The sequence below is a fragment of the Enoplosus armatus genome, chromosome 16 (assembly GCF_043641665.1).
Source record: "Enoplosus armatus isolate fEnoArm2 chromosome 16, fEnoArm2.hap1, whole genome shotgun sequence".
Classification (NCBI taxonomy): domain Eukaryota; kingdom Metazoa; phylum Chordata; class Actinopteri; order Centrarchiformes; family Enoplosidae; genus Enoplosus; species Enoplosus armatus.
The window spans coordinates 19,065,312-19,082,091 of NC_092195.1; the positions used below are offsets into that span (position 1 = coordinate 19,065,312).

A 16,780-nucleotide genomic window follows, 5' to 3' on the forward strand; every position below is an offset into this window, starting at 1 on the left:
AAGACTCAATACTACGAATAATATTTATACTGTACAGCAATGCCCTGGATGCCTAGTTGTCTTACTGTCAAAAAAAGATTTATATATAATATATCTACTGTACATATACAAGGTATACATGAGAGTGTTTACTCTTAGCTCAATGTTTAAAACAAAAGCACAGATAAAACACGCAAAACAACACACATGAAGAGACTACTTACGTTGGTAGGTAAAGAGCAGCAGACTATGTAGATGTGAATGTAATGGAAAGTCCGTGTGTGTGAGTCTCATATGCGTGTACTTGCATTTTAAAAGGATTTCTGTTTGTGGCAAAAATATACAAAATGAGTAAAATCCAACCAGTGAAAGCTGTCTTTTTGGAGATGAAACGTCTTCATGATCTGTATGCTAATTGCCTCTTATGATAATTATCTGATGCTGTCGTCTTCCCACATAGAAAACATGTAACGTGCCAAGCTGCGAGCTGGAGCTGTCAGAAGTACATGACTGTCAGTGAAGTAACCCAACTTCTTTATCTTAATCTGTCCAAAGAAGACATTTTGGAGATGCATTGTTGCTGCCACTGTGCATACGAAATGCGTCTTGTCCCTCCAAGACGACTGAGCTGAGCTGTCTGCGCCTCCAAAACCACTTCGCCGCAAAAGTTCTGCAGCGGCTCCAGAGTCCGAGCTGCTCATCCTGCAGCAGACTGACGGATAATTGCCACAGAGACTCGTGTGTCCCCACAGCTATCAGGCTGCACCTTAACAGGCCCGAAACAGACACCGTTAACCAACCAGAGCTGGGCACACTGGACACAGACTGGGATTGTTCCATTATGTTCACTCTTTTTTTTTCACTCTCTCCATCTATCTCATCTCTCTGTCTGCTCGTCTCTCTCCAAGTCCAACTCTCGAAGTCATCCATCCATCCATCCATCTATCTATCAACATGCCATTATTATTATTAACAATTATTATTATTGTTGTTATTTGGTTAAATGTGTACAAAGAGGGAGACTTCACATGCTTGTGGTTATTTTATTGCAAAGTAAGTGAACATCACAGATTCATGATAAGAGAGCGTATCTGAGGGAGGGTTCGCCCTTTAAATGATTAATTCTCTTTAACATGTCTAGCCTTGGGTTTCTTTGTCTTGCTAATTTGCTGATGTCCCCCTGCACTGGAAAGCCATGTTTCTGCCTCACAGGGAAGTCGTTCTCTAAATCCGAACCTGTAATGAGAGACTCTCGGGATGCAGAGATGCAAACCCTCCTGAGGATCTGATTCTGCTTCCTGTTGGATCAACACACCGACGCGGACTAAACTGTCTGTCTGTCTCATGTATATAGACACTCTTTAGTGTCGTTCATTGAAGCAGGACTGCCAGATATTCTCTTTTTTTCTCTTTTGAATTTGATGGTGACAGTAATGAGACGACAGGAAACAGACAAGAGGGACAGCAAATGACAACGTCTCAAGTCGGAAGACTTTATTAACCAATCAAAAAAAGTCATTCATTCCTGATGTTTTCACGTGTTGTTTGTCAAATTCCGACTGTATCGTTGATATCAAAATGTCAGTCAGGAACTCACGCTGGTAATCCTTGAGTTCTTCAGTTTTATCCACACTCTAATTTGATCAGTGCTCTTTCATGTAAGTGCTCATTATTGTGGTGTTTCTGCACCTGCTCCAGAGTTCACGTCAGTCAAACCGTGTGATGTCTTCTTTCTGTTGGGGAAGTGAGACTTGCCGCGTCCCAATTCAGAAGATCTGTGTACTTATGAGGCCCTGGAGGCTCCTAATGAACCTGCACCTTCTCCCCCAAACTAAATTCTGTATATGCTTGTGAACCAGTGATGCTTGACAACTTGTGAGGTCAGATATTTCCAAGTTAATCACCATGACGTTTCCCTCAAATGGCCATAAATACCTAAGCAAGTTCCATGTTACAGTAACTCAGTTTAAAGTAGTCAAGGCAACTTTATTTGTAAAGCACATTTCATACACCAGGGCAATTAAATATGCTTTACAGGGTAACAGAAATACAGCACAGGTCAAATGCTCACAATTTAGAAAGTGCAAAAATACAGGCAAGCGATACAAAAGATAGAAAAGTAGTGGCAGGTTAATGGTAAATATTATTTCCATATAACTTCCATTAATCTGTAACACACTGAACAAACAATAAGTTCCATTATTTACATACTGCAGAGGTTTTTTGTTGCTCTTATTCAAGTTACATATATTTGCAGTGACTAACGATCACATAAGATCATAGCATTGATTGCAGGATACGGAGCTCTGCAAAGGATACAAGTTGTGTCCGTCTAATTTGGACAAAAGAGACAGACACATTGAGACAGACCTTATTCGTCTGTTAAGATGTGTCAAGTCTTTAAGTGGCTGCAGCCTCTGAACTGGGATGCAGCCAGCGTTTCTGTCTTTTCTGCTCTGGTTATCACAACCAGACCTGTGTTTACTGTAAACCAAGTGTGGTTTGTACTGTCAGTGATGTGAAATTAATTACTCCATGTGCAACAGAGGGTTTTCCCCAGTGTTGTTCCACAGTGTGTGTCTGTATGTGGAGTCTGTTTGAAGCTGAGGTGGGACGAGATTTGACAACCACCACCGCTCAGTGTTGATACCCGAGAGAGCTGTCAATCAAGGCCAAGGCCCCCAAACATAAAGCAGTTTAAACTTCATTTTCTTCTGTACAGTTGAGAGTCTGATGCTTTGCAAATGTAAAAGAACTTGCTGTAGATTAAACCACAGTTGGATTGTATACATTTAATAGCAGCAAATGTGATATGTGACCCACTTTCCCTTTAAAACACCATCATTTGTTTAATTACATTCTACAGCGCTGATCATTTTTTGAGGCTGCGTGTCAAATGGTGGATATCTTCATTTCATGTCATCTGTTGTTTATCTTCTTCTCTCTTCACACTGACAGAACATGACTGAACTGCACTTTTCATGCTTGTGAAACTGATTTTAAAAATCTGGAATATCCGGAATGAGGCTCTCGCTCTTCTCTCAGCTGAGCGTGTGTCGGGCATATATAAGACCATGTAGCACAAGATGAAAGACCAATTAATTCAGAGATTTTGGGGCCCCCCGTCGTAGCTTGGGGCCCCCTTAAATCGTAACCCACTTTCAGGCCACTTATAGAGCCGGGGGTGCCAACGCGGAGTCCAAGCGAAATGATTAATGACGTTATTAAACAGTTTAGAGAGGTTGTGTGTTCTTCTGGCTGGAGCCAATTTAGAGTGATTTGTGAGGTGAAACAATATAGTCGAATGAAGTGGAGCGTGTGTGTGTGTGTGTGTGTGTGTGTGTGTGTGTGGGTGGAAAAGTGAAATGTCTGAGTGTGTGTTGTTGTCGCTTTGTGCTTGGTGAGTGTGTAACAGTGTGCATATAGGCAAGAGAGTGTGTGTGTCGTCAGTGAGTGAGAGAGAAACATGCAAAGGTCAAACTGGGGACAGGTGGAAATAAGCCAATAAGCCCGAATCTCATTTCCTGTGAGCTGAAGGGGAAAAAGAGGGAGAGACAGAGAGAAAAAGAGGGAGGGGGGATAGAAGAGAGAGAAAAGAGAGAAAGAGGAATGTCATTGATCAAAGTTTGGGATGGAGGAAGCAGAATAGAGAAGGTGTAAACAGAGTGGAAGGGGAGAGGAGGACGAAAGGAGTGAAGATGAAAGAGGACAGACCAGGAAAGAAGAGGGGAGGAGAAGGAGAGGAGTGGAGAGAGGAAAAGGGGAGAGGAGCAAGGAGAAGAGAGGGCAAGAGAGGAGAGGAGAAAGGAGTCGAGGAGAGGAAACGAAAGGAGAGGAGAGACAAGGAAAGAGGAAACAAGGAGAGGAAGGAAGAGATTAAACAAAAAGAGAAGAGAGAGGAAACGAGGAGAAGAGGAGGAGAGGAGGCAAAAAGAGAGGAGAGGAGGCAAAAAGAGAGGAGAGGAGAAAGGAGTTGAGGAGAGGAAACGAAATGAGAAGAGAGGAGAGCCAAGGAAAGAGGAAGCAAGGAGAGAAGAGGAGAGGAAGGAAGAGATTAAACAAAAAGAGAAGAGAGAGGAAACAAGGAGAAGAGGAGGAGAGGAGGCAAAAAGAGAGGAGAGGAGAAAGGAGGAGAGGAAAGGGGAGGAGGGGTGATGAGATGAAAAGAGGAGGAAAGAAAGAGATGAAACACAGAGAGGAGGTGAGAGGATACAACAGAAACAAGGAGAGAAGATGAAAGGAGGGGAGGAAGAAAGAGAGGAGAGAGGAGGAGAGCAAAATGTGAAAGTGAGAGGCTGTTGGGAGGAATCGACAGCTGCTCCTGAGATCCTATTAGAGCTCAGCCAGTAGAAGGACTGTAACACACACACACACACACACACACACACACACACACACACACACACACACATAGAGAAGATGCAGCCATGCATCTATTTGTATCATGCGTACAAAGATTCAGCTTGGCACGATCAAAAAGAGACAACACATCTTTATCAAACACAGAAGAAGACAGAGGCGAGCAGGGAGGTGCACACACACACACACACACACACACAGACACACACACACACACACACACACACACACACACACAACACAGGGATGAACAACATGCAAGTGAACTAAAGCTGCTCCAACAGCGTCAGTGTAGTCTGATTTGAATGAGAAGAAACTGCCAGTAAGTTGAGTTCTGTGATCCCTTAAAACCTTTCAGATACACCCACCTCCCCAAAAACCCCACCTCCCCAAAGACCTCCCACTGCTGACTCTGCTCACACTCACAAGCATTCAAAATCACACCGGCTGTGCTCTTTCTGCGAGCAATAATGAAAACGTATGGTTTCTATTCTGGGTGTGCTGAGCAGGGAGTGGCTCCACACGTTCGTTTCTGTGTGTTCGTGCTCCACTGCCTGCTCGCCGTCCTCCGTCCTCCAGTCTGCTGGACTGTGCCAGGCCGACACTGCTCCCTGCTGGGCCACGACGAAACAACACCTGAAATGTGAAAGGAAGAACACTGCTTTCAAGTGGCTCCAGTTCAGCATTTGTTAGCTTGTCTGGTGCTTTAAGGTTTACTTGAAAGCTTATTTAAACCGAAAAATCCTGCGTGACAAACCGCCAATGTGAGGTCTTGAAATTTAGTGGGACTAATCACAGATTTTATGGAAATTGTAGGACCCTAACCCTGGCCAATACTAGAGACTAAAAGTCAAGATATTTTTCTATAGAAGTAGAAAACTAAATCACTGAAGTACTCAAAAATCTTGACTGTAACTTGTGTGATCAGTGCAGATTTTGTAAATGAAACCAGATAATCAGATGATGTTTCCCTCAAAGTTCAAGCAAATCTTCTCTAAGAATGGACAACAAGTCCACTGTGTGCAGCACTCAATATGCATAACCCAAAAGGATGATTTTCATTTTAAGGTGTCCCTTCTTAATATTACTAATACAATATTCTCTGATATTTTTCTTTTTTTTGTGAATTCAGAGCCACATTCTTGTTCTCGTTTCCATCAGTGCAACAGCAGAAGCAGGAGTGCAGGCGTGTTGCTGCAGTGATCTGATGACAGATAGTGTGTGTGCGTGTGTGTGTGTGTGTGTGTGTGTGTGTGTGTGTGTGTGTGTGTGTGTGTGTGTGTGACTGGCCAGGGAGCTGCTGGATGAGGAATATGGGCTTTACAGTTTTCAGCCCTCTGCTTTCATCTCACTGTGACCTCTCCCTTTGCCAGCATCGAGACAAGATGTAAACACCCTCACTTATTACTGGTGTGTGTCCTGTGTAACCCATCACACACACACACACACACACGCACACACACACACACACACACACACATCTCCACCTCAGTTTCAAATGAACAGAATCAGCTTTTCGCCCTCTTTCTGTCTCAGTCCATGCATCATCAGGGGAAAGAAGGCGCCGGCTGTTATTACAGGATGGAGCACTGAGTGGCTTCTTGCAGCCCCCCCCCCCTGCCCAAAAAAAAAAGACAGAGAGAGAGAGAGAGAGAGAGAGAGGAATGTTGCTATGGAAACAGTTCGGACAAATGTAATTGTCTCCCTCCACCTTTGCAGGTCAAGGCAGAGGGCATTTCAGCTCCATAATCTCTCCGTCTCCTCCATATCTACCCACCGGCCTCTGAGTGTGTAATAGCTTTCCTGGAGTCGTGAGTTACAAATGTGCTGCATCATATATATAGTGATTTCAAAACCTGTGTGTGTGTATGCTCGTGTCTTATTTAGCTCTAAAATGAGATACTGCATCTTTTTACAACTTCTTCATTACTTGACTTCCATTTTGAAATGAAACCGTTTATATTCTACTTTTGTCATCCATCCGACACCAGCACAATATTTCATGTGATTAATAGCCTTCAAGATTCACGATGGATTAAATACATGTAGTATTTAGGTTTGCCGTATATAAGAGCTCGTTACAGCAACCGAATCCAACTGAGAAATGAGTCAAATCTGTGAACGATTTGGCGGAACTGACAGAAACTATGGGATTCATAGCTAATAAATAGCATTCACTTAAAGTCACTTCTGCTCAGCCTTTAAGTCAAACCATGTCACCAACCTGTGAATATGTTACAGAAGCATCCTAACAATAACTACCAGGTAACTTTCCAGTGAACTCTCTTCAGCCTCTTCATGATTCAGGAGAACGGGACATAACCAATCTTTCACGCGCTCGTGATGCTTCACCATGACAACATGCGAGGAGGCGTGAAAGCTCATTTCTCTCTGAAGTAAGCAGCTAACGACAGGTTGACACTAATCGGTTTATGTGCAAGCCGAAATGATAAAGTCAAACACTGTTAAACACACGTGTCGTGTCCGCTGACTCGTCACACACTTCGACTGACACAGCTGGCAGTGCAGCTACGTTGAGTGGCCAGTTAATCAATCTGTTAATCATCTTTTGACCCTTCAGATTTGTCTAATGTACATTACAAAGGTCTTCAGCTCGGTTACGTTTTTTAAATGAATCCCAATACAGTCACTAAGTCCTAAAGGGGTTTTACATGTTGGACTCAGATTCATATTAAACATGTAAGAATATTGCGGATGTAATCTACATTAAAATATCTGTATCAGTGCCCATGTGTCAGCAGATAACTCTGCTCGCTGCCGTCTTCTCTTTAACCCATCAAACCAGAAATGCTGTTAAGCCGTAATTCCTATGAATAAATGTAACTTCATGCATGGAGAACCAAGAGAAGACAAATCCATTATGAGAAAAAATGGGCTTCAATTATGAGGATGTTGTGTTTGCTTGTCGACTCACACTCTGCTGTGATCGTCTCAAAGAAAACAACAATGAAAATAACAGCCAGACATAGATCTCATCTCTGCCGAGTTTCTTTTTTTGTTCTTTTAACAACACAGAAGACCGCAGGAAAACAAAATGTAAATTTCTAATATCAGCGTTTCATCAATCACGACTTGAGCCGAGCGCGTAAGACGAATCTATAATGAATGAAGTGTGTTTTAGATCGCAGCCTCTCCGGATATCTTCTTTGGGAACAGAAGAAAAAAAAAAAAGTACAACTGTGAAGATAAAACAGATGATGCAAAGATACATTTTCTGAATATTCTTTATTTCTTCCCTGATAACTTTGATGCTGATGACATCTCAGAGAATTATGACAATCTGTTCAATTCTGTACAACCCGGCAAAACCAACAAAGTCAAACTGTGCTGCGTATCTGCATTTCAACGTGATAATTAAAGTGAAGGCAGTGTTAAAGAAGAGTCCTGTGAACTTCTGCTTTTGGAGCTCTGAGAGAAACTGATATGTGAAATATGCCCTGATTTACGAAACAATTTGATTAACTACGTCTTTGAACTCATCACTAAGGGTGCGTTCCCCTTAAGAGTCCTGGATTTTGGGATTTTAACACCAAACAGAAGAACATAACTCAGCAAAAATGTCAACGCTTGAGTGCGCTGTCCGTTCAGCAGACGTCACAAACAAAATGCTGAAACAATGACGCGACCACAGCAGTGCAATGATCAAAAACTGGATTTAATCCCTCAAAGCGTTGAAAGATGTTACAAGAAAGTTGTTTGTCTTTGAGGCAATGCAAATGGGAAATATTGCAGATCTGCAAACAGCTGTCAGCGATGTGGTTATCAATATGCAGGGCTGATACATCAAATATATCCGACAATAACCACTTCTGTGATCAACTGGTGACTTTGATGATGCTCGATTCTACAGAACAGCAGTTTCTGAATATGGCAGGGACGTTTTATTTTCATTAAAACATGAATGAAGTTAACGGTTTGGTTCATTTGTGGTGATGTAGAGTAGCATGTTGGGAGTAAATAGCTGATTTAATAGCTACTGCAAGCTTCTCTGTAATCATTTTTGCAACTGGTTTTCAACAAAACAACTGTCGACTAGAGCTGCAGCCAACAATAATCTTTATTATCGATTAAACTGTCCTCTATTTTAAGTCAGAAAATTGTGAAAAATGCCCATTACGGTCACCCACAGCCAGATAAGACGTCTTCAAAACAGTCCAAACCCCAAAGATATTAAATATTACAATAATGTAATCTTTATCTACTTGATAAATTACTTAAATAATGAATCGATTATCACAAACGTTTAGGCTGCAGCTCCACAGTCCACTTCAGGTTGGTCTTAAGGGAAAACTGTCCATCTGCATTGCCTCAAAATGTTGTATCAGAACTTTAAAAAAGGTAGAAACAGCAGCGTGACACTTTGAATGAACTCAGTACGCTTCAGTATGAATGCAAGTGAAGTTATGCATTCTTTGTAGCAGCACTTTGAATTACAACGGTCGAGTAATTTGCACTGAAAAATGCTTTTTCTCCATTTTTTCATACTTTTTTTGGTTGTCACGCTGCCACTTTTACCTTCTCTGCAATTAAAAAGTATCACTTTCATGTTTCACACTTTAAAAGACCTTTACAACAGTTTGCCACATGAAAGTGAAAAGAAATAAAAAATAAAAAAGGTGCACAGCAGCGTGACACTGCCAACGACTGAGTGATGTGGTGAAGATGGCACATTTCTTTGAGTGGAGCTTGGAAGACATAAACAGGCATTTAAATATCTTTAGCGCTCAAAATCTAAGAGACAAGAAGAATATGCAACACTTACATCTTTACTGGCAAATGAAACTGCAAACAAAATCCATTTTTAAAGACATACAAAGCCGAAATACAACGGACTGAAGATCAACAGAGAAAACTCAAAACCAAGTTTGTTTGTTTTTTTCCCCATTTTACATTTGAGTAACCACTGCTCAACAGGTTCTTAAAATCGGTATTATAGTATTAGGCTATTATGTTAAGTCCTATATAACTGATACTGTATTACTGCAGTGAGGTGGTTTAACCTCAGATTATATTAAAAACAAGTTATTTTCATGGTGACATGTAGGCAAAACCTCAAAGTGTCAATGAAATTATTTCCAGTGAAACGAGAGCCTTCTGATTAGAGACATTACATTTATTAATTTCATTAAACACACGTTTATGGATCTCGGGGGAACAATTTTTAAGTTAATTTTTGGATTTTAAAAATGAATCAACTGAAGTGAAAATGAACTGACCCCAAACCAGTTATCAGAGGTTTTCTTCTCAACTTTCGGCTTGCTTTCTGACGTTGGCTACTTAAGCAATGAGCACAGCTAACCATCCGGCTGAGAGCAGGCAGTGAAGTAGCATGAGAGTCGCTGTGTAAATCAGTCCGTCAGCTTCAGTGAAGCCAAAGACGGAGAAAATCTGATTTGACTGCGAAGGAAGCAGTGATTAGTCGTAACACGTCGTTAAAAAAATATTTTGAATCTTTATTAAGTTCCGTTTTTTATTTTATTGCTCCAGAATCTGGTTTTCTACATTTACTCCTCACTTGTCTCTCACTTCAAAAAGCTGCAGTCTGCCATAGTGGTATGAACAAAGTCAACACTGGAAGATCACCAGCCCAGACAAACTATATTTTCAAACAGCACCATTATCAGAACTGTTCCAGAGATCACACAAGAGGTGCAGAGGCTAAAGGCTGTTTTACAAACACAAAGAGGATGCTTTTGTCCAGGTGAGCCGACCAAAGTAAAAATTCTGAATTAAATAATAGAAAGGTGCTTAAGAGAAGAATTTGGAGTTCTACACTTTGATTGTATTTCTACTCAAGCAGCACTTGAGCAAACTACTGTTTAGCAGTTCAGTCAGGTTCAGCCCATTTCACCCAGGACAAAAGCGTCCCCTTTGGTCCAAGAGTTCAGTGGTGTGACGAGACGCTTCAGGTGGAGATTTATCCGAAGGGAAGGCATTAAAAAAATCACGAGTCTCAGCCCACCAGTCAGAGACATTTCTGTTTATCCCGTTACACCAGCGGACGATATTTCATGACATTTCACTAATGATGAGTCCTCCCTAACCAGCACACTGCCAGCCTGCACTCAGACATCTCTCAGACAACACAGTCCCACTGTACACATTCCCCCCCAAAATCCAGCAGCTGCTTCTGCTGAAGTGCCTTGAAACATTTGATTATCATCCGGAGAGCACCTCTCATCAGCAGCAACAATGGAAGTCTGCTGACACATTTCCTGGCGTTTAATTGTCTTGAAAGCATCACACGCCCACTCCTAGACAGCTGCTGCCGCCCGGGACAGCTGCTCTGAAATATTTCATCAAGTTTTATTATCACTGAGGTGGGACAACACCAGCTCAGTGCTGTTTTCTTTTGGGGGAAGGGGGGGTTGGTGTTGGAGCTTTGCGGCCACCCAAACCAAGTAAACGTTCGCTGAAGGTCCTATTCTGGCCTGAAAAATTGGCCTGGTCGCAAAAATAGTGAAGGTGGCGGCACTGAGGCATGTGAGAAAGTTCAATCACCCTTTATAGACTCTGTAGACCTGATCTGCAACATTTCATTAATCTTGTGTTGAGAGTGCACCTCTCCAGGCAGTCAAAGCCATAATGAAATCCGGCCCGAGACATTTCATTACAGCTTCTCCAAAAGCCTGAGCCCTGAAACTGAGTGGGCAGGAGGTTTGTCAAGCAGCTGTGTGACTGTTGGGTCACAAATCCTCAAACGTGGGAAGGATCAGGATGTGAAAATTGAAGGTAGCTCTTTTCCCGCCGTCACCAGCTGCTGTTGAGGTAAGAGAAGAGCACTGCATGCTTGAGTAGAGCAGCTCAGTGGCCATTTGAAGAAGTAGCCTCTTCAAAGAAAAGTCTGTTCATTTCCAAAAGTGTGGCTGAAGGAAATAAACATTTAAGGGGGAAAATGCTGTAACTTGGAAGTCTAAACTAGAGCATTTCATTTCACCGACACAAACTCTGTCACATCAGCGACATCCGCAGTGGAAGTCCGCGTTGGGGTCGACGTGCTTCTTGCGGTCGACACAGTCTATGTGGTACCAGGCGTCGCACATGTCGCACTGGATCCACTGCACCGTGTCCTGCTGGGGCAGCCGACACCGCGGCGCCGCGCACGGCTCCACCGCCCCGACCGCCACCTCCTCGTCTTCCTCCTCTTCGTCGTCGTCATCGTCAGAGGAGGAAGAGGAGGAGCCGGAGGAGGAGGAGGAGGCCGAGGAGGTGGAAGAGGAAGACGAGGAGGATGGAGAGGGCAGGGAGGGCCGGGGAGGGAGAGGGTGTTTTCTGGGGCGGCCTCGTCGCTTGCTGGAGAGAAGAAAACAATATCACATCACATGAAAACGACAAATAAATAAAGGGAGGGGGGCTTTTTGGTGGCGAAGAGATTTCTGCAAACCTCCTTAAACATCTTACCTTGTTGGATGGTGAAACCTGTTGAACGGCACCCTGCCTCTCTCCTCTGTGCGGATCCTCACTGAAGGCGAGGCCAGGCTGTAGTTCTCCCCTCCGACCACCAGAGGGGAGAAAACCGGAGAGCTGTGAGCCCTCCGCCTGCCTCTCTGCGCTGCCGGAGAACTGTGGGCAGGTTTCTGTTGGCGGAAAGCTGCGATGTTGCCGCGCATCACCGTCTGGACCCGGTGCATCGTCTGCACTTCCTGTTTGTGAACGGCGGGGTTGGTGAATGACGCCTGGATGAGGTGGTGGTGGTTGAGTCTGCTGTTCGTCATGGCGCCGTGGAAACTGCCGATGGTCCTGATGCCGACGGGGAATGGCTTGGCCTCAAGCGGCCGCCGGACGTCGGTGTGGCTCTTCGGCTGCAGCGGCAGAGGAGGAGAGCTGAAACCCTCCGACTCAGACTTGTAGAGCCGCCGCCTCTTCTTCCCCCTCGCTCTCTGTCCGTCCTCCACGACTCCTGCCAGAGCTGAACACCATCAAAATGAGAACATTGTAATAGGAGCAGCGATCACATCTAGACTCCTTTTCCACTGACGTCAATTTTCCCAGCACCTTTTTAGAAGCCTGCATCTGTATTTGAGTTTTGTTTATCTGAATTCAGCGCTGTTCATTTTATTCTCAGTTTCACCAATTTGTTCTTTTTCTGCTGTTTTAACTTTGTTAGACTTCAGTGAAATCTGATGAATAAAATGTTTTTGCATTCATTTTCTCTAATATCCACTTTTACAAGCACCTTTATTAACTGACCTGGGTTCAGTGTTAGAAAACACACGTTCAACAAACAGTGGTATTTTTAAGCATTTTGCTGAGGCTTACCTCCTCGACTCCGCGGCTCGTCCGAGCTGTCGTCCTCGAGGAGCACCGTGTGAGCCGACTTCCTCCTGCTCCTGGAGGTCGGCTGGAGGGACTTTGTCGAAGGCACAGAAGCTGCAGAGGAGAACGATGGAGGCGTGGAGGGAGGGAGCAGAGAGGAGAAGCCCGCGGCCAGAGGGGGCGAGGAGGAGGAGCCGGGGTCCGAGGCGGTTCCCTCGTGGCTGTGGCTCCTCTTAAAGGTCCAGGCGCTGCCCTTCATCTTACTCAGACTGCCGATGGAGTTGAGGATGACTGTGGCCCGGTTGATGGACAGCTTGGACAGGTCCAGGTTGGCGGCCACCTTGCGGTCCAGGTTGGTTCTGATGCGGTTCTGTAAGTCGGAGGAGAAGGTGCCCGCCTTGGAGACAAGATACAAAGACATAAATATATAAATTAGAACTTTATGCTGTACAGGCCAAATGTAAATATCCATCAGGTGCTGCTATTGTTTGTTTGGCAGATTAATTTTTCAAAAAAGTCATGGTAAATTACAAGATTACAACGGTTTGTCTTTAAAATGACACGAGAGTCGACTTCTTCCCTTTTGTCCATGACTTATTGAATGTTCATATGGGCACCTTAACCAAAGTGCCTCATACGCAGTACAATGCCTGCACACACTACAATAGCATGGATGGGAGGGCCAATATTTTTCTAATACTTTTCTGTCAATAAACCCATGAAAAGAGCAAAACCAAACCAACAATGTGTTTGTGCATCTCCTCTTCACTGACAGTGGCACACAGCCAATCAACTGGTTCCTTCTGAAGACAAAGAGCTTCAAAAATGCTCACACATATAATTTCTTTTAACACCTGGTGAGTTTTTTTTATAGCAAAACTCAAACACGAGTAATTAAGCATCTGTTGGGGACTATTTTCAGCGCAGGATTAATACACATTCAGGGCACTTGTGAGTATTTACAGCAGCAGCAGCACAGCATGTGGGATTGACTCAAAATGAACTTCAGTGGCTGTGCTCAATTAGAAAAATTCAGAAGATCACCAGAGCCTTTTTTTCATGTGGAAGAACAGTGAGCTGTGCCATCAACTAAAACGTTACTAAAAGGTTGAACACAACTGAATCGCGTGCCATCAGCTCACCGAGCATTTAAGTTTGTCTTGAGAGAAAACATGCCTGCTATTTTCAATGTGCAGCTCATTATCCTCCAAGAGATATTCCAACTCTTCATACAGCCACTATATTAAATTATGACTATGACACTATATAATTTATTGTGGTCACATTGGGAATATTGTACTGTAGCAGACCTTACAGACACTAACCAGACAGAGCGAGTCCAGACTTAGTGAGATACACCACAAAAAGTGTAGTCTGCAGTCTATGAAGCATGATTATAAATCTGTAACTGAAAGAGTCGACTATCTCTGCTGAATCTTTAAAAATAACAAACATTACCTTAGGAATTGTGATGGCATCGAAGTCTAGCGGACGAACTTTGACCTTCTGGAAGAGGAAGTAGAACTCGGGGCTCCCTGGAGCCGACTGGCCACCAAAGGTCAGCGTGTCGCTGTCTGAGAGCTCCCACTGGACTCCAGGCTGGAGGCGGACCTCGTTGACCCAGGTGCCTGCCAACACAAGAGGAAGTGGAGATGTATTTATTTTCACTACAAACTGCTGGCACTGGGAAACTCTCCTTTGAGTCACATGATCAGTCCAAACACGCATACACACGAACAAAGCAACAGTTTTGCAGCTGAGGGGAGATGTCACCTGAGGTCAGAGCGTGAGAGAACTTTTTAAATGTAAATGTGTAAGTCTGACAAACAAGACAGAATAAATCAAGCGAGCGGAGCCTCAAAATAAAGTCATTTGTTGACTATCGGTGTGTTTACAGCTTCCAGAACTGAGGGTAAATGTAAAACAGTCTGTGAAATGGACCTAGAATTGAGGAGCTGGAAGGCTACAAGGCAATCAAACGGCCATGACAGCACAGCACAAAATGAGAAATGCACAGTGAATACTAAAACGCAATTTTAATCGCAGGAATGAAAAATGTGTGAAACAGACTGTGAAATTACTTGAAAAATTAGGCAGTAAGAGCGTAGTTTAGATTCGGAGCCCGTCTGACACAGTCCATCGGCCTTAAGCGAAGACCCGTCTTTCACTCTCAGTCTCCTCCTTCCTCACCTCGTACCGCTTCCTGTGCACTTCAGGTTTCACTTAAGACCTTCAGCAAACTGAGATGTTAAGATGTAATATCTCCGACTTGCCTGTACATGACGCCAGGCTGTCTCCCTGACACACATCCCATCCACTGTTAGTGCTCCTTAACCTTGAATTTGCTCATTCACTTTTATCCCCCAGCACATTATATTGGATCCAGTTTATGCTCTCGGTTGTGGATGACCACTTTGTTGATTTTCTCAATACCTACACATTTCAAACTTACTATACATTATATGTGTAATTACGTCTTCATCCACAGCTGAATGCATCTAGTGGGATGCTTTGGTATGTATGACGGCTTGCTGGCTTAGTCTGTAAATGCTTAAAACTATGTCTCAAAACTTTTATTTATTTCTTTTACTGTCCTCCAAACACTGGAGGCTGCTTTTAGGAGGAAATGTGTTTTCTTACACTGAACCCGGGTCAGTTACTGAAGGCGCGTGTAAAAGTAGACATTCGTTTTTATTCAGACTGAGATAACATTGCAAGAGATTGCCAAGACTGGTATTTGTTTTTTTACAGTTTAATAACAAATGTAATAATTTCGATCAGACATGCTGGTAATAAAGTAAAGGAAAAAACTGAATACATGAGCAGAGACTAATGTAGATGCTTCATACAGGGCATCATATGCCACGGCCTTCACCGTCACCAGCCCTCAAGCTAACTGGACACTATGGGAGATGTTGGACAGATGTGTTCGACAGCGCTCTCCAACACCATCATCACAACACAAAATGCGGGAGTATGTTTTGGAAGAGTGATCTTTATCCCTCCAGTGCAGTTCCACAGTCTTCGGGAATCTAAGCCAAGAAGCACTGAAGCTGCTGAGGAGGCTCGTTGTGGCCAAAAACACCTTTCTAATACACTTCATGTGGGTTTTTAACTTGAATTTGTCACTCATCTGTAGGTTTGAATGCAATCTCATTTCTATATAATCAATTTGGAGCTGGCATCATGCTTCAGGCTCGACTTCACAAAGAACGTAAAAAAGCAGGGTCAAAGATCAGGGAAAGTTAAGACATTAATCTGTAATTACTTCCATATCATCTCGATCAAACAAATCTAACTGGGGGGATTACATGGGAAAATTCTGCAACTTTAAACCATTTAGATAACATAAAGTCCTGAGGGGGAGATAACTGAAAAGTTTTTAAAGTTGAGGTTTCAGAGATGCAATTAGTTCCCAGTGTGTGTGTGTGTGTGTGTGTGTGTGTGTGTGTGTGTGTGTGTGTGTGTTTGCGTGTGTTTGTGTGCATCTGAGGCTTCACCTTGTCTGTATGTCTCCAGCTGTGTTTGGGCACTTAATAGCTGTGTATGTGTTGGTTTGTGAGGCTCAGCTGCTGTCAGGCTGCAGGTGTTCCTTTAGGTATTCCCGTTAGTAATTCAGCAGAAGACAGTTTGTGTGTGTTTCAGCGTGTGTGTGCGTGTGTGTGTGTGTGTGTGTGTGTGATTGTGTGTTTCACCGGTCTACAATATTCAGTATCTGTGTTCCTGTCAATCCTAATGTGTGTGGGCCCAGTGTTTTTGTGACAATGTGTTTCCCCGTAAAAGCTGTGAGATTTCTTGTAAGCGGGCGTGTAACTTTGCCTCTTTCTCTCTTCCCCTATGACTGTAAAGGGGTGTGTGTGTGTGTGTGTGTGTGACTCAGCCTCTCTCTCTCACCATGACTGCTCCTGTCCTTGATGTGGACCCTCCAGCCCTCCTCCTGCGGCGCTGCGTCACCATCGCTCGCCTCCCTCTCTGCGTGCAGCTCAGCGTGGATTCGGGACACCGACGTCGAGTCCAGCGTGACGTCACACAGCTCCGCCGCCCGGCCCAGACGGAAAACCGAGTGGCTCAGCGTCGGCCTGAATGTGTACAGGTCCCGCGCCGAGTCTCCAGCCGACGAACCGATCCGAATCAACTGGAAGCATGGCTGCACCCCGGACAGCAT

General features: G+C 43.8%; 1 protein-coding gene across 1 annotated transcript; it reads right to left on the bottom strand.

The window, feature by feature from the left end:
- Positions 1-11,315: 11,315 nt before the first annotated feature.
- tcf19l (transcription factor 19 (SC1), like) lies at positions 11,316-16,780 on the bottom strand. Its single transcript, XM_070922398.1, has 5 exons — positions 16,510-16,780; positions 14,074-14,243; positions 12,619-13,012; positions 11,761-12,268; positions 11,316-11,652 (listed from the first exon to the last, which is right to left on the bottom strand). The coding sequence occupies exons 1-5, from the start codon at positions 16,778-16,780 to the stop codon at positions 11,316-11,318; spliced, it is 1,680 nt and encodes a 559-aa protein (XP_070778499.1).

Coding starts and splice junctions, on each gene's coding strand:
- tcf19l (XM_070922398.1), bottom strand. CDS start 16,780: ATGCTGTCCGGGGTGCAGCCATGCTTCCAGTTGATTCGGATCGGTTCG. Junction 13,013..14,073: donor ATGCCATCACAATTCCTAAG/GTAATGTTTGTT, acceptor CTTGTCTCCAAG/GCGGGCACCTTCTCCTCCGA. Junction 12,269..12,618: donor CGAGCCGCGGAGTCGAGGAG/GTAAGCCTCAGC, acceptor GATGGTGTTCAG/CTCTGGCAGGAGTCGTGGAG.